The sequence below is a fragment of the Arvicola amphibius genome, chromosome 10 (assembly GCF_903992535.2).
Source record: "Arvicola amphibius chromosome 10, mArvAmp1.2, whole genome shotgun sequence".
Classification (NCBI taxonomy): domain Eukaryota; kingdom Metazoa; phylum Chordata; class Mammalia; order Rodentia; family Cricetidae; genus Arvicola; species Arvicola amphibius.
Window position 1 is genome coordinate 22,691,893 of NC_052056.1, and position 23,024 is coordinate 22,714,916.

Genomic DNA, 23,024 nt, shown 5'->3' on the forward strand with positions numbered 1-23,024 from the left:
TGACAAAAGAAACTAAAGGTGAAGTGTTTATTTGAGCTCAGGATTTGAGGATCGGGCCCATCATGGTGGGAAGTCACAGAAGCAGAAAAGAGATGAATGCTGGCTCTTTCATCACTTCCTACATTTTATTCAGGACCCCAACCCATGGAATGGGTTTAGAGTGGATTTCCCCCTTCAGGTAAACTAATCCAACAAGTTCTTCCCAGGCCCAGCCAAAGATTTCTTTCCTTAGTGATTCTAAGTCCAGTCAATTTGAAAATCATAATTAACCAGTATAACCTTTAGTCCTGCCACTTTTTATCTTTATTAATTAGTAATTCCCTTTACATTTTATTAATTAGTGCACCAACTGTTTTAGAATTAGAACCTCTCCTCCCCTATCTTTAAGACAACCAGGGCCTGCAGCAGGTGGGAAATTAAATGGACAAAATGTGGCAATCCTTCCTCTGTCAAGTTTTTGGTTTCCATCATTTTGCCTGGAGTGTTTTCCCACTCTCACGTGGGACAGCAAAGGCACAGCGTGGGCTTCACAGCTTTAATCCTCTCCCACCCATTGTTCCTGTTGGCATGATAGTTCCTGACAGAGGTCCAGCCATCTTTAACCCTACTGTAGAAATTATGTTTTAAAATTTAAGGTGGAGTTGGCTTGAGTTGCAGTGGCTTTATTATGGAGGGAAAATCTGGCCGATTGATCATAGTATAGCAACATTTGGTTAGATGACTTTTTAATTTTGAGGAATCAGGGATGTGAAAAACACACCTCTTGCAATTGACTAACTTTAGAAGTACTATATTTACAAGTGCTTTACCTAGAGGTAGTTCATTTATATTTCAGAATTACCTCAAACAGGAAGTAAATGTAGCCATCAATAATTTAAAAATGGAAAATAGAGGCGCAAGTTGAACTGGTAGTAAGATATCTGGAATGCAGAAGCATCGGATCCAAAGCCCACTCTCTTAACCACTGTACACAGTAATATTTTATGGAACATACATAACTTTAAAATAAAAGAACCTACGAATTAAAGCTAAAGTTGCTGAGGGCCTATTGGCTTTGCACTGAGAGAGGTATAGCTTAGAATTGATCATTTGAACAGCCTTGAAGTAGAAAAGCCTGATGCTTAGAGACTGAAGAATATGCTCAAGGTTGCAGGTCCAATATGTGGCCGAGCTGAAAAGGCCCTGTTATCTCTGATGATTAAAAGCTCCTATTCATTTTCCACTGTAAGTGGAGTACTGTGCATTACATTCTTTAAATGCACAGCCATTCATGATTTTTTTTTGTTTGTTTTGGCCTTCAATCTGTTATGCAAAGAAAGTAAAGCTGTCCTCATTGCTGTAGTTTTTTTCTCTATCTGCCCAACTAATTTTGTTGTATTTACTTGAAATCACAGGTGTCCTGCTCTATGTCTGACAGGTGATGTTCGCTCTGCATTTCAGTGCACTAGTTTCTCAACTGTGCGATATTTGTTTCTGCTACTCCTCAGGAGGTATTGCATAAAGCTTTAGGGTAAATTTCCATTGGTTGCTTCTGACATTTCATAGGTAGAGACCAAGAATGCTTCGAAAGTGCCTTCTAGAAAATATGCACAGCGAAGACTAAATGAAAATTAAAATATCAATAGTTTTACAGTTAAGGAAATCTAAGTGAGAACTATGAACTGGGCATTGACCAAGTGATATTTAAATATTTGTTTTGGTTTGTATTTGAGGCAGAGTCTTGAAAACAGAATAGGTTGGCTTGTAGTTTCTTGTGAAGCCGAGTGTAACCTTTAACTCCTAATTTGTCTCTAGTTTTGAATCCTGGGTGACAGTATATGCCACCATGCTGAGTTTGACTTTTATTTTATATTTAGGGCAGAAACAATAGGCTACAATTCAAGTATACTCAAAATATAATAGTTTTTTCTCATTTCCTTAAATATGAAGCTTGCATATTTGAGGTAGATTAATAATATCATGGTAGGATTTTACATAAACATGTCACTATTTAGCACATTAAGACATTTTTGGTTCACTAATGCTATGGAATGAATGCATTTTTGCATATTTTGCTTTTGTTAATGGATTTTTTTTAATGTTTTGAGAAAATTAGGCTTGATTACTGTACTTATACAATTACCATTCCTTCTTTTCTTTCTTCACCTTTTCCCATGTACCTTCCAATACACTTTCAAAATTATGAGTTCATTATTACTGTTATTTATATATGTATGTTTACTTATATGTGTGTATATATAATACATATATGCATAAATATACACACACAACTTACTGAGTTCCTTCATTGTTGCTTATATGTGCATGTGTTTAAGACTTGCCAGTTGGAACTGAATAAATTATTAGTGTTTTTGTCCCTAGAGAAAACTAATTTTCCCTCTCTTAGCAGTTTAGTTCTTTGTCTAGGAATGGGACCTTGTGAAATTTCCACCTTCCGTATTGGCCCATCAGTCAATGCTGTCATGGTACAGGTCTTGTTTAGGCAGCCATACTCGCTGCCTGGACAGTCACCCAAAGTTCTTTTGTACCGTTGGGGCCTCCATCTTCAGCCTACAGGCCCATAGTTTCCAGGAGACATTTCCATGATGCAGGAAATTTCAAAGGCAGTTCAGTCAGTATCTGCTGTGTCCTGCAGAATGTCTTGGAGACTCTTTCATGAATCAGGAACCCCGAAAGATCATCTCACCTATAGGCAAGTTCAGCAGTCCTCTCTCTTAGGGTTCTCTGTGTCCAGTCTATGCATCAGTCCAGGCAAGAGCAGTTTCTTGCCCAAATGGCTATCAAACTCCACAAGGATCCTCTTAGATGCCCATCATCTTCTTAAAGTAGATTGGTGCTGCCAGGAGCAGACGTGTCTCATTGTCATGAAAAACCCTAAGTTATTAAGACATTTAAAATGCAATATTCTGTAGTCTTTGGAAGATATGAAGTATGCCTATCTAACTGAAATATATCTCTGTATGTCTAGAAAATCTAACTAACATGACTACAAGCTTAACTATTACTAATGATTATTCATTAACAACCTATATTTCCTAATTATACATTACATTTTTAAATGAACTACACAATCACAATACCTTAATCATTATTAGAAATACATATACATATAACAAAATTGGCCTTAAATTTAAATCACTAAAGCAAAATCCATATCAATGCAAATTATTCATACTATATATTTCATGGATGCAGCTTTCCTTTTATGTCTAGAAAATGCTGTCGAATAGCTGCTACTTTGATTTGCTAAAGTTATGAAATAAATGTATTTTGAATATTCTCTAGAATATATAAGTCAGAGCTTTTCATCGCTCGTAAAATCATTGCTGAGTTGATAAAACTAGTCACCTTTATTAGATACAGCTCTAAGCCTGCAATTTCAATCAGGTCTGTCAAGCAACAAGGCACTTTTTACAAGTAGTTGTTAGTAGTGCCCCTTTTAGAACATGTTAAATTTCCAAAGTACGTCACAGTCACATCTTACAAAAGCATTTCTAGGACAAAAGAAAAGGCTGAGAAAGCCTTTCTGGTTTTCCAGAGCATTGCTCAGACTAAACATTCCCAGGTGACAATGCTGTGCCCTCCTTAGCTCAGCTGTGTTCACTCTTAAAGCAGATGAAGGAGGTGCCTCCGTGCCTCTCCCATCTCAGAGATTGCAAGCATAGGACCTGCATATCAAAACAGACCAGTGAGCACTACGGATTCTTGTGGATTTAATACCTAAGTTCCTCTTCTGAAAGGTTTGAGTGTTGAGGTTAATTTCCTGCCAAATATCTGATTCTGAGATACAGCCAATATTCCACATATGATATCTCATGTTCTAGTTGTATTGTAAAATCAAATTATCTTGAGAGAACTTAAGCCAATTGGATAATTATTTCTAAATGAAAAGATAATTGAACCAGCTTCTACAACTTTATTTCAACATGCTCTCCTAATTGTGAAATATTTGTCATTTTTACAGTAAAATTTCAATGGCCCTGTGAAATGGGCACTATTAATTACTGTATTAATTATCTTAAAGAGGAGGGAAAGTCACAGTCATTTAAAAAAACTGGGTATAAGTTTCAATAAAATCAAATTGTTTTTTGTTCTTCTTTGTTATTTTATTTATGATGTAGTACAGTATTCCATTAAAAATATTTCTTTAGTGATATGTGTTGGATACTGGGGTTGTCTGGAATGTCTCGGGTGGGGTACCCTTTACTTTTCTTGGCCACCTCTATGCCAGAGAGCCAGCCATTAAGAAAGAACTATGCTTCCTTTATGGTGTTGGGAATAACTATCTGGGGAAGTAGGAGGCAGGGTTTTATAGACAGGGTTGGAGGTTGTTTAGACATCAGAGGAGTTTTTACAGTGGCAATGCATGTTACAGAGGAGGTCAAAAATAAAAGCAAGATGTCAAGAGAAGATGGACAGGAGTTATTGCTCAGACCTGCAGGCTGTGAACTTCTTACTAGTTCACCACAAACTTATACTGAAAATTGATGCCTGGAAGATCATGCAAGGTCTGCCATTAAATCAGACCATTGAGAGGCAGGAACCAAAAATAAAGACACAGACTACAAAGATTAAGGTGTCCAGCACAAGGACTTTGGATAAGTTCAGTGGTAGATACTTCCTAGCATGCATGAGCTCTGAGTTCAATTCTCACCAAGAAAAACAAATGTTTAGGAAGTACTTGTTTAGGTTGGCCACATCGTTTGGCCTTTTAGAAAAGTCCCAGCTGTGATATTGTTGAACTGCAGAATTCCGGAGAGAGACAGATTGCATCTAAGTGGTCAAACCAAGGATCCTTGACAGTTGTGCAATGCCTGCTCTACTTGACCTTGTTATACTGTGAACCAAAATCTGCACTTTGTCACATAGTCTCTTGCAGTTTCTCAATATGGATGTTTTCAACATTGTGTCTTGTTTACTTTCATACAGCTTTGTTTGAAAATGCCTTTCTTCTCCTGTCTGTGCAAAAGGGAAAACAGTATTTGAGCCCCCTTATCTGTGCATCTAAAAGCATGGGTAACAAGGATTTCTTCATGCCCAGTGTTTGTGTATGCAAATACACCATTGGTAAACTTAAATTTAGAAATAGGGAACAATAAGAAAATAAAACAACCAAAAATAAAAAAGAGTTATAATACCACATGCTAATAAAGGGAATTTGACTTTTCTCTCTCTCCCTTTCTTGTCTGTCTGTCCGTCTATCTATCTATCTATCTGTCTGTCTGTCTGTCTGTCTGTCTGTCTGTCTGTCTGTCTAATCTATCTATCTATCATCTATCTAATCTATCTATCTATCTATCTATCTATCTATCTATCTATCTATCATCTATCTATCTATCTCCTTCTTTCTACATCTTTCTGATTAAAGATAATATTTTTCAAAGGATGATCATAAATGAAATAATAAAAAGGTTAGCCATGAATAAGAGGGTGCTTTTTAATAGGGATCTTCTATCCATGGTTAACAATAATAGGAGGAAATCACCCAAGACTAGAATCTGGACGTAAAAAGAGGAGTGTTGAGAACAATTTCTTAGCTTGAAATGTAGTCAAAATACAGTTTGGTTCCTTAGATAAGTAAGATGTTGAATTTTGTGGTTCATAGGCATTTCTGTGGGTTCATAGCCAACCTTGGGACATGGTGACAGAAAGCTGCATTTTGCCAAATTTGTATTTGAGGATAAAAAAGTTTTTTAAGAAAAATAAATCTCATAATATTCAAGGTTTGCAGTTTGGGGTTGAAAAACATTGATAGCTACTCTGGGAAACACATGGCATGTGTTCTGCAGATTAGACTTCCTGCTGAAGATTTCAGAATAAAATAGAAATTTCAATCATAGTAACTTTGTACTTTTCAGTTTCCCTGTGTGTTTAAGTAAATCTGGAGTTTGGGTTATCTTTTGCTGTTAATTCAATGGCAATCATCATTTTTAGTACAGGTAGCCATTCTTCATATTTTCTTCAGCCACTTGTCTAGAATTGATTGTGACATTATTAAAGGGATAGCAAGATTCACTCACCAAAATTCTAAACTTAGCATGCATAATAATTGCACATCAAATAAGCATGAATTCATTTGCCTTATTGAAGGTGGTTCAATCTTTGGCCATCAAACAGAAGCTTTGTATTAGTCATTTGATCTAAGAAATTGTCTTTAAGATACACCTTGGGTCTTACAGAATTAGCAAATGTACATGATTTAGTTTTCTAGGTGTAATTACATGCTTGGTTTTAATGTACTCAAGTCTTATCATGAAAGAATGTCTCTAAAAATCTATTAATAGCAATAATAATTTATAAAAATTACATAATCTGTTTTTCTTTCAAGATAAATAGGGTATAAAATTTTCTGGGAAAGAGTGGTGAAAATAAATGCTTTTACTAAAATTTGTAGGCAATTGATAAATAATCTCATTGAGACTATGTTTCTAAGGAGAAAAAAAAGGGCAGTACAGTGGGTGATCAAACTCTAGTCCTTTGACATACTAGACAAATGTTCTCCCTGTCTATAGCTCCAGCCCTGCCCCTTATTTTTAAATGGTTATTTTCTATGTTTATGTCATATACACTATACAAATAAATGTTTTTGAGTTAGTATTACAAATCAGTTAATAATCTCATAAGATTAGTAAGAGGTTTGTATAATAAAAATATACTGTGTTGAAAACAAGACAATAGACCATTAGGCCATTGTACAGCTGTTAATAAGGGCTGGAGAGAGGTACATACTAGTCTTGCAACAGACCAAAGTTTGACTCCCAGCATCTACCTTAGTTTCTTGCAACAGCCTATAACTCCAATTCTATGAAGACCAGATGCCTCTGGTCTCCTTGGCCACAATAACTCACATATACATACCCACTTGTATACACAGGAACTTACACATAATGGAAAATAAACAGATGTTAAAATAATAAGGATATTTACTTTTATATACATTTAGTAATATCTGGTTTTTGATAATTCATAGTTTATAGTAATGAGTAGTTCAAATAATGCATAGCTTCATGACTGGCTAACTTAACTTTTAGTAAAGCAGATGTATACTAACATTTTGAGTGTTAATACAATACACTTACTCTGGAAGTTTAACCAGAAATCTTAGATTAAGTTGTAAATGATTTTTGAAGAAGTAAAAGAAGTTGAAGAAATATGTTTGCTTCCATGAATTTAGATGATTTTGACATGAGAATTATTTAGGAAGTTTTATGGAATCCTTATATAATCCAAACAAGGTGAGGAGAGACAGAGGCTTTCAACATGGGAAAATCCCAGATTATCTGAAAAATTTCATTTATTTTCCTTTGATGGTTCTCTCCAATTCTATAGTCACCATTGAAGGCATGGACCCCCTGTTCTAAAATACACAGAAGAGTTGCAAAACTGGGATAACTTTGCATCACACCAATCCAATCTGAACTGAAAACTGCACAAAATAATTGAGAAAATTTGTTAATGCTACAAAAGTTTCAAGTACTGCCTGATATTTTAATTTAATTTTGATTCATAGAACTTTTCTTCCTAGTATGTAAGATCACATATTTGCTATATATTATAGCAGGACTACATAAAGGAATATAATAAATTCGCTTGTACAAAATGGGAAATTATTTTTAGAATGTAGCACTTTGTTTCTTAAAATAATCAGTAGTAATATTTGTCTTTTGAGACATTTTTAGAATTAGCCATAAATATCAAAACACATAGACAGTACCTTCCATAAAACTGTCTTAAATATTAAAGTAAATCCACTTTGTTTTGTTTATTGTTTAACAGAGCAGATGGTAATGGTTTTGACACAATTAAATTCCATTTTTCTTTTTTTTTATCCCCCCCACCTCGTGGGGAAAAATAATGCAGTAACACAGAGCTTCTGTGGCTACATCATCACAGCTGGTCACCAATCAATCTGGATTCACGGTACAGTGATGCTAGCACATGTTGACCAGGGGCCAAATCTGATTGGGTTGTATTTTTCAGCAGTGGTTTATATCAAAAGAAATAAGGTACATCTAGGGTAGCCACTGACAGCCTAGGATAACACAACTGTCATTAATCAAACCTGGCAACAATGGCATCCTTCGTATGCATCCAAGTCAAGCGGATTTCACAAGGAAAATCATCTCGTTTCTAATAAAACTGCCTCATCAGAAATATTCATCATCTGTTTCACCTTCTCTTTTTAATTAAGATAGTCAGTGCTACTACTATATGCCATGCATATAGAAAATTTCACTATGCCAATAAGTGGTTTTATATCAAAGCAAGCTCAACTCATTTATAGTGTATCCTAGACTAAGCAAAGGCAGTTAAAAACAAATTAAAGTTTCTCTGATTGAGAAAAGAAATGTAATAACTTATGTGTAGATTAATATATAATCATAAAATTCCTATAGTTATGCTTATTAAAAAGTATGGATACTGTTAGTTTTGAGGACACCCTGGATGAATAATCAACACAACACGTTACCTGATATTCAAGTGTAAAAAGCAGCAAACACATCCATCCTTTGGAAGACATTTTCTGATAGTGGCTCACAATTCTGTTTACACCTAGACAACAGCAAAATCAGCCTATTATTTAAGTCACATCAGGAAATATCATTTTCTACAAGTTGTTTATCATCTTTCTGCAACATGTGGAAACACCACTAAGAACTTAAATGGAAGTATTATGGTTAGGTTGTATTGTCAGCTTGACACAGTCCAGAATCCTGTGGGAAGATTCTCAATGAAGGATTGTCTTCATCAGGTTGGCCTGAGGGCATGATAGTGGAAGTTGTTTGATTTTGCATCAACTGAAGTGGGAAGCATCACCCAATAAACATACTCGAAGTGAATGCAAAGAAGTGACAAACTGGCCATTAGCATGCACACACCCACTGCTCCCTCTGATTCTCGTGTAACATGACCAGTTCTCTCACCTCCTGCCTCTGTTACTGCCTCGCTGTGATGGTATTAGACTGTAACCTGAAATTCTGAGTCAAAATAAATCCATTATATTGTTGCCTACATTAAATAAATGCCTAAGAGAAAACATAAATATTTTTTCTTGCATATGAAATTATCTCTGATGTTTGATTCTGATCAATGATATAGCAGAAGCATACTTCTGAAATTATAGCTATCTATATTTACACATTAATTTTTAAATTGCTGTATACTACATTTACTCAGCAGTTCTTTTTCTATATTGTTACTCTTTTGTGCTTCCTTAGCTTAGAATTTATCTTAAACTGTAAACATAAGCCATCCTTATAGAGAAGCATTGTAACCTTGAAACCATTCACGTTTATATAGCATTCATATTAGCAGAAAACAAGGCATTAATTGTATATCTCTTGAGTTTTTGTATGTATAATATATAGCTATCACAAATTATATTTTCCTCAGGCTATACTGTTCTTACATATTTTGCAATTATAGTTGGTAGTCTTTCTGTTGAAACAGACATTGTTACTGGAAAAATTTTGTTAGTGGGATAATTCATACCCCCCAAATTTAAATACTTTGTCCACCATTAGAAACACAGAGTGACCCTGTTATTTGACCAATAGTTTTGTGATTAACAGTATGCTGAGAACATTTGTTGAAACAGATAAGATGGCCCATTTTTGGATAAAGGCAACAATAAAAACTCTAAAACTCTATGTAGTTCTAAGTATAACAGAATCATTAACAGGTGTCTGCTTTTCAAAGGGGAAGTAGCTGTATTTCTTTTTAGTGAAGTTACAGAAGGTTTCAAACACAGATAGTGAATAAGCCTTTCTTAAAGTCTTAAACCATGGTAAACAGGAAAAAGTTCAAGGTCAGTATGTTATCAGCGAAGTCAAAAGACAAAGGAGCTGAGGTGGTCCAAGCCTTTGATATAGTTGGTTGAAAGACATTGCTTTTTGCCATGCCAGTGTACATAATGTAAAAATGTCACTAGTAGAGACAAGGTGTTTTTTTTGTTGTTGTTGTTAGAAGTAGAACAGAACTAATTATAATGCTATTTTGTTGAGTGGAGTTTCTGTCCCACATGGTCCCAAAGCCATTCAGTCCCACTGAAACACACAGAGATCTACATTTAATTGTGAACTGGTTGGCCTATTAGCTCAGTCTTTCTTATTAACAACTCTTACATCTTACGTTAACCCAGAATTCTTGTACCATGTGGCTTGGTACCTTTATTAGTTAGGCATTCTCATCTTTCTTCTTCTGCCTCTGGGTGATGACTGCAGACTGAACCTTTCCTCTACCGAGAATTCTCCTGTTCTGGTCACCCTCCCTATACTTCCTGCCTTACTACTGGCCAATCAGCATTTTATTACACCAGTACAAGTGTCAAATCTTTACACGTTACAAGACCATTGTCCCACAATACTGTTTGAAACCATTTGAAAAGGGTATGAAGATCATTTAACACTTAAAAAGCTCAAGTAGAATGATTGGGGTTCCAGGTACCCTCAGTGACTTAGTGAGTTTAAGAGTCCGGGCTACATGAGAGCCTGCCAAAAAAAAAAAAAAAAAAACAATCAGAGAAACAAACAAACAGAAACCAAGGGAAAGAGAGAGAGTGATCCAGGATAGACTTGTGTATCAATTCTTAAAACAGAATGTCCCAAAAAGTATCCAACATACACAATCAACTAAAACAATTTTTTGGAAACATTGATATAACTGTGAAACATTGAGAACAAAAAGCAGAATAAGTTATCACAAGCTACCAGGGAAAAAATGTTTGAAAAACAGTGAAAATTGAGAGGCAAGATCATAAGAGTGGAAATCTGATCATATTCTTGTCTTGTTTGTCTGTGAACTTGGAATCTTATGGCAATATCATTCCATGGCAAGGCACCCCCAACTTGCTCCAGCAAATCATGTTACTGTTTTATGTTATAAACTTATTTTGAAATAATCCCTTATTTTCTAAATTTAAGAAATGAACCATTATGAATAAGTGTGGGCTATACACTTCCAAAAGTGGCATCAAGTCCAGTTTTAGTATTCATACAGGAAGTTGGAAAAAAACACAAAGATTAAAAAACACTTCCCTTATTTATTATTTTGATCAATGTTTATTTTGTCAACTTTTTGATATAGAAGACAACTATTTTCTCTTTTAATATAGTTTAAGTTTCATATATTCATATTGTTTAAATATTATAGAGTGATTAACTTACAATATAATAAAACACAAGTAACCCAAAGCAAAAATATGTAGTATTTTCATTTCTAGTGGAGAGTTACCAAGGACATGACAAATTGGAAAACCTGTCTTTGATAGCTTCAAAGTATAAAATGTTGTATACATGTAAAATGAATGGGTACCTGACAAGTAACTAGTGATCAGTTATAAATTGATCTTAGTTTTAGTAATCTCAGTGTAAATGAGCTAAATTTTGGTGCTAGATGTAAACTGCAGCACAAAAAGAGGTAGATGAAGATTGCTACCTGCATGCTATTATCTATATGACTGATGCTATTTAATGATGCTGTCCTATTCTACACAGGTATGATATTAAAGATGATTATACCCTGAGAATTAAGAAGGCCATGAGTACAGATGAAGGTACCTATATGTGTATCGCTGAGAATCGGGTGGGAAAAGTGGAAGCCTCTGCTACCCTCACTGTCCGAGGTAAGAGACTTAAAGCTTCAAAGAAAATTGAACCAGGAGCCTAATATTTTGTCCAATTGGTAAGTTCATGCCTGCTCAAAATAGTAGGGGTTGTTGGGCATGGTAGCTCACATATGTTATCCTAACACACAAGAAGTAACCACAGAAGGATCACAAATGCAAAGTATGTCTTGGGGTCTACATAGCAAGACTGTTTCAGAGAAAAGGAATATATTATACTTACTATTATAAAAAATACTCAGTTGTTTTTGCCTTCTAAATTGTTAATTGAAATGAAATGATTGCTTAAATGGATCATTCCTTTTCCTTCCCTTTTCTTCCTCCTTTCTTCCCTCCCTCCCTCCTTTCTTCCCTCCCTCCCTCCTTTCTTCCCTCCATCCCTCCTTCTTTACTTCTTTCCCTTCTTCCTTTCTTTCTTGAATCTACAAAAGAAGTTTACTTCTAAATGCAATGACCATCTCTGAACTTGTGTTCAGTTTAATCTCAGTATAATAATAAACTAATTCAGACAATTGTCGGTTCTGTCTGCTAAATGGTCCGCCACATCTGGTAAGTAGTGAACATGTGTAACTTTGCTCACATCCAAACAGAAATACTAACGATTGCCTCAGAACTGGACCTGCATTGATTCTCCTTTCTTGCTTGGGGATGGCTGCCAAAATTGCTGTTGGGAGACTGACTTACATTTCTCTTGACACGTCAGCTTGAACTTAAGAACACAAAAGATCCATTCTATGACCACAAATAACATTTGCATGTCCCTATATTCAAGCTCCAGCTTCTCAAGTTCTCTTCAAAATTATGGTTGCTGGAGAGGTTTTAGGCAATTATGTCTCAGTTTGACGCTACTATATTCACCCAACTGCAGGTGCTATTGGCACCAATGGCTCCATGGGAGACTATACAAGCCTTATCCCCCTACATAGCAGGATTAATGAGTCCTATAACTTTGAACGTGAGAGTAGATTCTTTTCAAGATTCCCATTTGGTTGTAAATCCTCGAGATGTCCAATCTATGATCTCTGAATTTTATACAACAGATGATATTAAGATATTACACTTGTATCTAGGTCTGTGTTGTGAAGATCCACTAACTGATCTACTTAAGCATTTCCCTGGTGTTGCCTTCTCATTTAACAGACAAAACAAGCTAAACAAGATGAAGGGAGCTGTCTAAGTTGATACTAGTGATTTGTGGAGAAGGAAGAGCAAGCACTCACTTTCTCCCATCATGAGACAATGCTCTGGTATTTTCACATAGGTAAAATTACTTTGTGGTGTTATGTGCTATCTGGCATAATGTGGGTTGAGCCCAAACTGGAGAGGCTTTTGCTGGTATAATCCAGTCTCCATGATTCTTCTCAGTCTCAACGCCTTTCTAGTAGCACAGTGAGTGTGCCTGGTATTTGTCCTTCTTTAAACTCAGGAAATCCCTGTAAAAACAATGTTAGGGGTGGGCTAGCATGAAGCAGTGGGGCTGGTTTAACTGTTCATGGGACGCCTCTCTCTGAATCTCCTTTTTGTCATTAGTACATACACTGGCAAACAAAACCACAGTAAGCTAAAGATCTTTCCTGATGGGCGTCTTTGATATCTAGCAAATCTTTATCATGCCCTCACTCAAACCTTCTGTAATATGGCTTGAAGTGATACATCTAGTCAAAACATATTGTTGAAATAATTTACCACATTCTACTAACTGGCATATACATGATTTCTGGAAGCTTTCAAATTCTTACATATCTATGCTGTCCTTTCAATATATATTTAAGATATATCAGGCTAATAATAGCATCTAGTTCATAAAAATTTTGAGAGTAATTTTGAGAGAAAAGTTCAACAGCATAAAATAGGGGTTTAAATTGTTGTTTGTATATTTTTAATGACATTAATATTATACCAAGAGGGGGATAGAGATCCATGCCTAGAGAGACACTGAGGCGGGGGAACTGTAATGAATTGGAGGCCAGTCTGAGCTACACAGTGAGTCTCAGGAAATGTGGGCTACACAGTGAGACTGTTTTTAACTGTATTTTAAAACAAGTAAAACCCAATCAGAAAAGCAGACAAGGATTGCTGTTTTATACTATCACTGATTCTAATATATAATAATTACATGTAGTAAAGACAGAGTGGATGAAGATTGTAAAATATGGTAGTATTGCTTATACATATTTTTATTGTTTCATAAATATGTGTACTCTGTTGGCATGCTCATCTATACACACTTGAAGAAATCAGATCCCATTATTGATAGTTGTGAGCCACCATGATGTTGTTGGCAACTGAACTCAGGACCTCTAGAAGTGCAGCCAGTACACTTAACCACTGAGACATCTCTCCAGTCCAATTTACTTATATAATTATCAGTAACATGCCGACTAATAGTTCATATAGCTGAAAAGCACATCCTAAAAGTTAGGAAGACATAGCTAGTCTTTTTGCTTCTGTCTTTTTCAATGACTTAGTGCTCTTAAATGCTGTCAGTTTTGAACTGTTTGCTTTCTGCTAGCTTACCCCTTTATACTGGTAGAACTCTGATTAAAACGATGGAATTTTATTTGTTTGTCTTAGCATTCAACACACCAATTTAAGGGAAATAAATGACTAGCTGTGTTTCAAAAGTGGTAACAAAACTCCAGATTCTGGATAAACTGATTTAGAGAGCAATTTGTGAAGTTCACTGACCTTAACTAAGGGAGGTAGTCAGGGACACTTCTATAACATGAGCTCGCTGAGTGTTAGGAACTCTCCCAGTTAAAGAATCATGTTCATTTCTAGACACAATAGAACTGTTTATAGTAACAGAAAGCACTACTAAATCTAAGTTTCTCTATAGTGAATTATCTGCGTTCCTGGTGGAATACGGCTATCACAATAGCTTAAGTGATGTGTTCCCAGGTACAGCATACGGTCACAAGATAGATGGCATTTTTGGTTCCAGAATAGACACTGCTATGGCACTGTTGAAACTCACCAGGTTTTAGCCTCCCGCCCACCACCCACGAGACGAGTGGCTTCGTCTCATTACTCTACAGAAGGAGGCTGGCAGCAGCTCAACCACCTTTTACCCTTGCCCAGCTTTGCTCCCACACGTTTGTGTAAATTAGGAAACAGGTTTAGAGGAGTTTGACGTTCATGGATTTAAGTCAGGGAAACTTAGTTGAATCTTTCATCTGGTAAAAGAGAAGTTCTGCCACCACACTCATCTGTCTCCAGGTAACAAGCAGGAAGCAAGCATCTGTTCTCTACCCCATATTTTCTCTTCTTTCCAATGGCCCTGTTCTTATTCTCCCAGTACCCCCCCACCCTTTTTTTAGTGGAAACATAGATCCAAACAATTTAGACAAAGTTGGTAGCCTTTGCTTATCAGCATTGTCACTATTTAATTATTATCACAAGTAGCTTATTATTTATGAACCAAATATAATTATTGACTGTATATGATAAAAATATAGGAACTCATGGAAACAAAACTGTGCACTCTCACCTACATACTCCAGGGATAATTTTAAATACATCTATTCTTTTGCTCCATCCAGTTCCCCTCCTCAAACACTTTTCCTCTCTCCCAGATTCACTTCCTTTCCATCTCTCAGAAAAGAGCAGGCTTCCTAGGGGTATCAACCAAACAAGGCACAGCAAGATACATTAAGAGCAGGCACAGACACTTACATAAGACTGGTCGAGGCAATGCAGTAGGAGGAAAAGACTCTTATGAGCATGTAAAGGAGTCAGAGTCACCCCCACTTCCACTGTCAGAGTCCTCCTGAAACACCAAGCCAACAATGTAGCATATATGCAGAGGAATTATTCTTAAATAGGTAAACTACTGTGAAGATAATTCAGTTAAATCAATTCATCTTTAAAGTATGCTTGGGAGATTGAAATGAATGAGGCAAAAATATATGACCAACCCCCAAAATATTCTATTCACAGCTTATTTACTGACTAAACAAAGGCTGAGAGCGTAAGAGGACCTGTCAGTTTGTAGAGGACACAGATTTCTTTTTATACATGCGTGCTCCAAGTAAGGAGACTAGGGGTGTTTTATTTGTTTTGAGAACTTTCTCAGCTAATTGTTTTCATAATTTGTTGAAAGTTTCAGGTTTATTACAAGCAAACGTATATAACGGGTACAAAGCATTGTCGTTTAAAATATGATTTATGTATTTTTAAAAAAATAGCAAGCCTTTAAGTGGTTTCTTCTCTGATTTGTAGCTTGTAGATGAATTTGAGTGTTTGTGCCCCCATGGTATGAATTTGTCATTCGTCTAAGGCAGCAACTTCAAAATAAGGGTTAAATAATATTAATAAATCTTTGAAGAACAATGTAATGTGCAGTAAATTATTATTGAAAAACATGTTTTACCATTAAGACATGCTGTTGGGATAGCTCACACTGCAAGGTTAATGGGGGTAAAATTATGACTTTTATTTTCTGTGTCTATTTCATTATGCACATAAATGATATATTCAGCCTTTCTCTTGGTTGTTTTATTACAATGAGGTCAACTGACCCCAGAAGCCATGTCCATTTTAATCCATTTAATTCTGGAACACATTTGAGTTTAATTTGCTGATTTTGAAGACATCCATCTGATGATTTTCATGATGGAATGTTGCTATGGAAAATATGCAGTTTTACTGTGATATTTATATAGAAATTGTATCATTATATGAATGTTAGTGCATTGGGGATACTTTAGGGAGTTTTATAATCAACACTTGAAACCAAAGTCTCTTTAGTGTATTTATTATGTGTTTGCTTTTTAATTTCAAAAACATGGTAACAAAAAGGTGATCAAAGGAAGCTTGCCATCTAGTATAGATTCATTCATTATCTTCCTTGCCAAACAAAATGAAAAAAGAAAATAATTAGTAAAAGAACTGGCATCCATAATAATCAAATCAAAAAAATTAAGTAATTTGCAAAATGGTTCTTGAAAGAGACATCAAAACAGCAGTTTCATTTATGCAAACAGCTTCCCTCATTTCCCAGTTTCTTCATTCACTTGGTGTAAAAAGTATCTCAATGAATTTACTGTCTTCCAGTGTAGTAAAGTAAAATGTTTTTGAAATTATTATAAAGGGAACGCAAAGTATATTATTTATTTTAACATGAACGCTCACTATACTTTTTTTCATATCACTACCTTAGAAGACATAATATTTCTTAGGGAAGTATATTTGAAAAGCAATCTTATCTTGTAGCTAAATTAGCACAAATTTCAAGATTGATTTCTTTTTCCTATTTGAAACTCGCACAACCAAGGGAAATTGTTAGTGAGAGTAAGGAAGAATTTATAATGTCAATCTTATGTCTTCATTTGGTTATTCGTTTTGGACCTTTCTATCCATCCCTTTAATAAATGGTAAAATGGGTTGCCCAGCAACAATTCAATGCCACCCTTTTTTACAATAAACATACAATAAAAATATTTATGCCAGTGACACAGGAATTTTTTTACTGTTACTATAGTTTTATTATCCTAATTATAACTACTACCATCATAAAAGAAAACTATATTTCAGATATATCTAACTATACTATTATTTTTCAATCTTTCACAAAAATCCAGAATTATGATGAACAGATTGACTAAATGCAAAGTATAAAGCATGTTCTGAATTATTTACCTTATCAAGCCCAAAGAATCAATATCAACAAGATCTATTTATACCTTGTTTTACAAACTTATTCACTAGGATTATATATGCTGGGATATGGCTGAATAACATATTTGAAGGAAAAGACATATACTCTAATGTGCAGTTTTATATAGTTAGTTCTTCTGAAAAGATTTCTTCTTTTGGATAAAGGAAATTAATATTTTGTAGTACTTAATTGTTACTTTTATATGGTTGTTCATCCGTGCTGCTTTGAAATTATTTTTAAAGAAAATATTAAGCTTATGTATGTATCTTAAAATTTCAGTCATTAAGAGAATGTCAGCCTATTGCTTATATATTTTAGTAACTGAAAATCATGATATCATAAAAAAGATATATTTGCTGAAGCATCATTTTGAAGCTATGCTCAGTGAAAGAATCAACATGTCCGTCACAGCTTCATCATCTATGCCAGAAGAAGGAATGAGTTCAGCGGTGGTTAGGGAGTGGCCAAGTTGAGATCTGCAGGCATGTCTCAACCTATTTGTTGCATGTCACAAATGGAAGGCTTCCGTGCACGGAAAGCACAGTGGACATAAATTATTGCCTACTGAAAAGTTGCATCAGAAGCTTGTCTGTATTCCTTGAAATGGTTCTGACAAGACATGCTTAAAATGCAATTGCTGTTTGGTTCAGGTAGTGAGGCCTTAATTCTCAGACATGATGATTGCTTCCTATTGGCTTGAACAGTTTACCAGTCTTCTTAACTTTGAAGTAGCATAAGGCTCTTTAACTTGATATCTGTGAAATAAGAACTGAAGTAAGTGCTGACGATAAGATTAAACCTAAACTATTCCTTTACGTTTCAGCCTTAGTCCTAAGGCTAAAAATAACTTTTATCATAGGATTATGTTTATACCTTTTAGTTGTATAAGACTTAGGCACCCTGTTCATAACTGAATTATGAGAATAGAAATCACTCTATTGTCCATACTTAAATGTAACATTACACATCATGCATTCTGATAATTTTCTTTTCTTTCTTTTTTTTTAATTTCTTTTTTATGTTCTCACCACACCATTGTAATGTCTACAGTTCGCCCTGTTGGTAAGTAGCCATCCTTCTATCCATTTGGCATGGCTTTGCACAGTGCTTCATAATTCATGCATAGTAGCATTTGACAGAATTAAATATATTTATTCACCCATGTTAAAATGCTTCTCGTGGGACTCTCTGCTATAACAGTTGCTCATGGCTTTTCAATTGCTTTGGTAAACCATTTTAGTAATTACTTTCTCGACACAGCAAGGAGTGGGTGTCAGTTTTCAGATAAAATAACATATTGTTAATGATGTAAACCCGTAACTTTTCCTAAGGAGGATGATATAATACTTCATTTTTTATTGTTTGTACAATATAATAGGCTATGTTTGATATTACTCAAGAGAGAAGTCTATGCATTAAATTGAGATGTTTATTTCTTATTCATCTGCTTCATTTTAAGCTAGTCAGACTCCTCTTTTTTTTGAGGGTTATTTCTCTCTGTGCCTGATCATCTGCATTTTTACATAGGTGAAATTTAATAGAAATCTGCTATATGTTTATTTAAGTGGATTCTTAACCTTCTTATGGGAGAGTTGGGAGATGTGTGTTCTTTGGCATGAAAACAGTGTTTGTGGCTAAATAGCTCATCATTGCCTTGGCTTTGCAAAAATTAATAGCATGCGCTTGTAGAAATTTAAGTGCTACTTATTTGTGACTGTTTTCATGATGAAATATTTATAAATTCATTAAATTAGTAATCTCAAGCTTAGAATAACTTACCCACAAGTATGCTTAGATAAAAGAAAATTTGTGAGATGAATATATGAATGCAGAAATGCTGGGATAAATGAATGTTTCCATCACATTTTTTTAAAAAAAATATACCACTAAAGTATTTTAATAACTTATTCAGGTTTCATGAATTGTCTATCTAGCTTAAAAACCCTTCTTAATATGCTCAACTGATGTTGTTGCCATTTGATGTAAATTGATCCAAGCTTATAATATTTTTCCCTCATTGGATGGAACACATACAGACTCTTATCATACAGTTTGTTCTTATGTTAATAGTAAATATAATCATCAAAACTTTATTCTCTAAATTAGAAGTTCTCATATGCATTTTACTAGCACTCGTTTTCATTCATGACTTAATATTCTTACTCCTTATGTCAGATAAGTGTGAACATTTGTGTGAATGACCTGAGCTTAGGTGGATCATTGGGCCATACATACAACGTTTCAATAAACCTCTATTGTCGTACTTCTAGGCCTAGTTTCTGATACACCCATTGCTTAGCATAGGAACCTTAAATATACTTAAGACTTAATTAATTTAAATATAACTTGCATTTTTTTCTTAAGGTATAATAATTTAATCATTCATACTTTTCAGAATTGATGCTTGAAAATTCAGGATAATAATACTATAATTTTAATGCACATTACTTGAATTTACAATAATCCATATTAATAATGACAATATAACAGTTAAGGGCTATTTAAAAATAAAAAGAGAATGAATAAAATGGCATAGACTAAGAAAAGAGAGCTACTTTTCTACCATATAGCCCACCGTTCTCCAGCTGGTACTGTTTTACACGGTTATTTTAGAACCAATGTTCTTCCCTGACACCATTCCAGAGCTGATAGTCCGTTACCAGATCAGTCTAGATCACGGTGCTCTAACACCATTCCAGAGCTGATAGTCCATTACCAGTTCATTCTAGATCACGGTGCTCTAACACCATTCCAGAGCTGATAGTCCATTACCAGTTCATTCTAGATCACGGTGCTCTAACACCATTCCAGAGCTGATAGTCCATTACCAGATCAGTCTAGATCACGGTGCTCTAACACCATTCCAGAGCTGATAGTCCATTACCAGTTCATTCTAGATCACGGTGCTCTAACACCATTCCAGAGCTGATAGTCCATTACCAGTTCATTCTAGATCACGGTGCTCTAACACCATTCCAGAGCTGATAGTCCATTACCAGTTCATTCTAGATCACGGTGCTCTAACACCATTCCAGAGCTGATAGTCCATTACCAGTTCATTCTAGATCACGGTGCTCTAACACTATTCCAGAGCTGATAGTCCATTACCAGTTCATTCTAGATCACGGTGCTCTAACACTATTCCAGAGCTGTCACCTGATCACTCTAGATCACATCAACTCTTTTCCATCAGCCTGCTCCCAAAATAAACAAACACATGGAGACTTAATATTAATTATAAATGCTTCTCAGATAGATTAGGCTTATTACTAAATAGCTTTTACAACTTAAACTGACCCATATTTTTTATCCATGCTTTGCCACCTGCCAGTCCCTCTTTTCAGCATGGCATGTTCAAATTGTTTCTTTCCAAGGCCCCCAGTGATTCCCCATTTACTTTCCCACACTTTCTTTTTGTCCACAAATCTTGCCTAAACTCTACCTGTCTAGCTATTTGCCAGTTGCCTTTATTCAACTAATGAGAACAACAAATATTCACCGTGTACAAAAAGATCTAATGATTCTTTGAATTTCCTCTGTGTCTGTGGTTATGTCCCCCTTTTCATTTCTAATCTTATTAATTTGTTTGTTCTCTCTCTGCCGTTTGATTAGTTTGGCTAGGGGTTTGTCAATCTTGTTGATTTTCTTCAAGAACCAGCTTTTTGTTTCATTGATTCTTTGGATTGTTTTCTGTGTTTCTAGTTTGTTGATTTCTGCCCTCAGTTTGATAATTTCCAGTCTTCTACTCCTCATAGGTGAGTCTGCTTCTTTCTTTTCTAGAGCTTTCAGGTGTGCTGTTAAGTCACCAATGAGTGCTTTCTCTGTTTTCTTTAAGTGGGCACTTAGCGCTATGAATTTTCCTGTTAGTACTGCTTTCATAGTGTCCCATAGGTTGGAGTATGTTGTGTCTTTATTTTCATTAAATTCAAGGAAGACTTTAATTTCTTTCTTTATTTCTTCCTTGACCCAGGTGTGGTTCAGTAGTTGACTGTTCAGTTTCCATGAGTTTGTAGGCTTTCTGGGGATAGCATTGTTGTTGAATTCTAATTTTAATCCATGGTGATCCGATAGGATGCAGGTGGTTATTAATATGTTTTTGTAACTGTGGAAGTTTGCTTTGTTACCGAGTATGTGGTCAATTTTCGAAAAGGTTCCATGAGCCGCAGAGAAGAAGGTATATTCTTTCCTATTTGGGTGGAATGTTCTATAGATGTCTGTTAAGTCCATTTGGTTCATTACCTCCATTAAGTCTCTTAATTCTCTGTTAGGTTCTGTCGGATTGACCTGTCCATTGGTGAGAGAGGAGTGTTGAAGTCTCCCACTATCAGTGTGTTTGGTTTGATTGCTGCCTTGAGTTCTAGTAATGTTTCTTTTACGTAAGTGGGTGCTTTTATATTAGGGGCATAGATATTCAGGATTGAGACTTCATTCTGATGGATTTTTCCTATAATGAGTATAAAGTGTCCCTTTCCATCTCTTCTGATTGATTTTACTTTAAAGTCAACTTTGTTAGAAATTAGTATGGCCACACCGGCTTGTTTCTTAGGACCATTTGCTTGATAAACCTTTTCCCAACCCTTTACTCTGAGTAGATGTCTGTCTTTGTGGTTGAGGTGTGTTTCTTGTAAACAGCAGAATGTTGGATCCTGTTTTCGTGTCCAGTCTCTTAGCCTGTGCCTTTTTATAGGTAAATTGAGTCCATTGATATTAAGTGATATTAATGACCAGTGGTTGTTAACTCCGGTTGTCATTTTTTTTTTTTTTTTTTTTTTTTTTGGTAGTAGAGATTGTGTGTTTCCTTTCTTTGAGATGTGCTGGTGAAGGGTTGCTAGATGTCTGAGTTATTTTGGGCAATGCTGGACTCCTTTGTGAATTTCCTTCTATTACTTTCTGTAAGGGTGGATTTGTGGCTACGTATTGTTTAAATTTGTTTTTATCTTGGAATATTTTGTTTTCTCCATTTATAGTGAACGAAAGCTTGGCTGGGTATAGTAATCTGGGCTTGCATCCATGGTCTTTTAGTTTCTGCAAAACATCTATCCAGAACCTTCTGGCTTTCATGGTTTCCATAGAGAAGTCAGGTGTTAGTCTGATAGGTTTACCCTTATAAGTTACTTGACCTTTTTCCTTTACATCTCTTAATATTCTTTCTTTATTCTGTATGTTTTGTGTTTTGATTATAATATGGTGAGGGGATGATTTTTTTTTTTGATCCAGTCTATTTGGTGTTCTGTAAGCTTCTTGAACCTTAATAGGAATATCTTGCTTTAGGTTTGGGAAGTTTTCTTCTATAATTTTATTAAATATAATTTCTGGACCATTGAGCTGTAATTCTTCTCCTTCTTCTACCCCTATTATTCTTAGGTTTGGTCTTTTTATTGTGTCCCAGATTTCCTGAATGTTTTGTGATGAGAATTTGTTGGATTTGCTGTTTTCTTTGATCAGTGCGTTTATTTTCTCTATGGTATCTTCAGAATCTGAGATTCTTTCTTCTATCTCTTGTATTCTGTTGGTTATGCTTGTTTCTGTAGTCTCTGTTCGTTTACATAGATTTTCCATATCCAGCTGGCCCTCGGTTTGTGATTTCTTCCTTGCCTCCATTTCAGTTTTCAAGTCTTGCACTGTTTCCATTATCTGTTTGATTGTTTTTTCTTGGTTTCCTAGGATATCGTTTACGGATTTACTGAATTCTTTAAACTTTTTGTTATTCTTCTAGTCCATTTCTTTAAGGGAATTTTTCAC

At 35.2% G+C, this 23,024-nt stretch overlaps 1 protein-coding gene across 1 annotated transcript in view; it reads left to right on the top strand.

Annotated features, from left to right (window-relative positions):
• Robo2 (roundabout guidance receptor 2) overlaps nucleotides 1–23,024 on the top strand; it is a 527,951-nt gene that overhangs the window by 395,065 nt on the left and 109,862 nt on the right. The window contains exons 6-7 of the mRNA XM_038345104.1: nucleotides 11,496–11,623; nucleotides 18,333–18,344. Of these exons, the coding sequence (XP_038201032.1) occupies nucleotides 11,496–11,623; nucleotides 18,333–18,344 (140 nt within the window). The remainder of the gene's footprint in view (nucleotides 1–11,495; nucleotides 11,624–18,332; nucleotides 18,345–23,024) is intronic.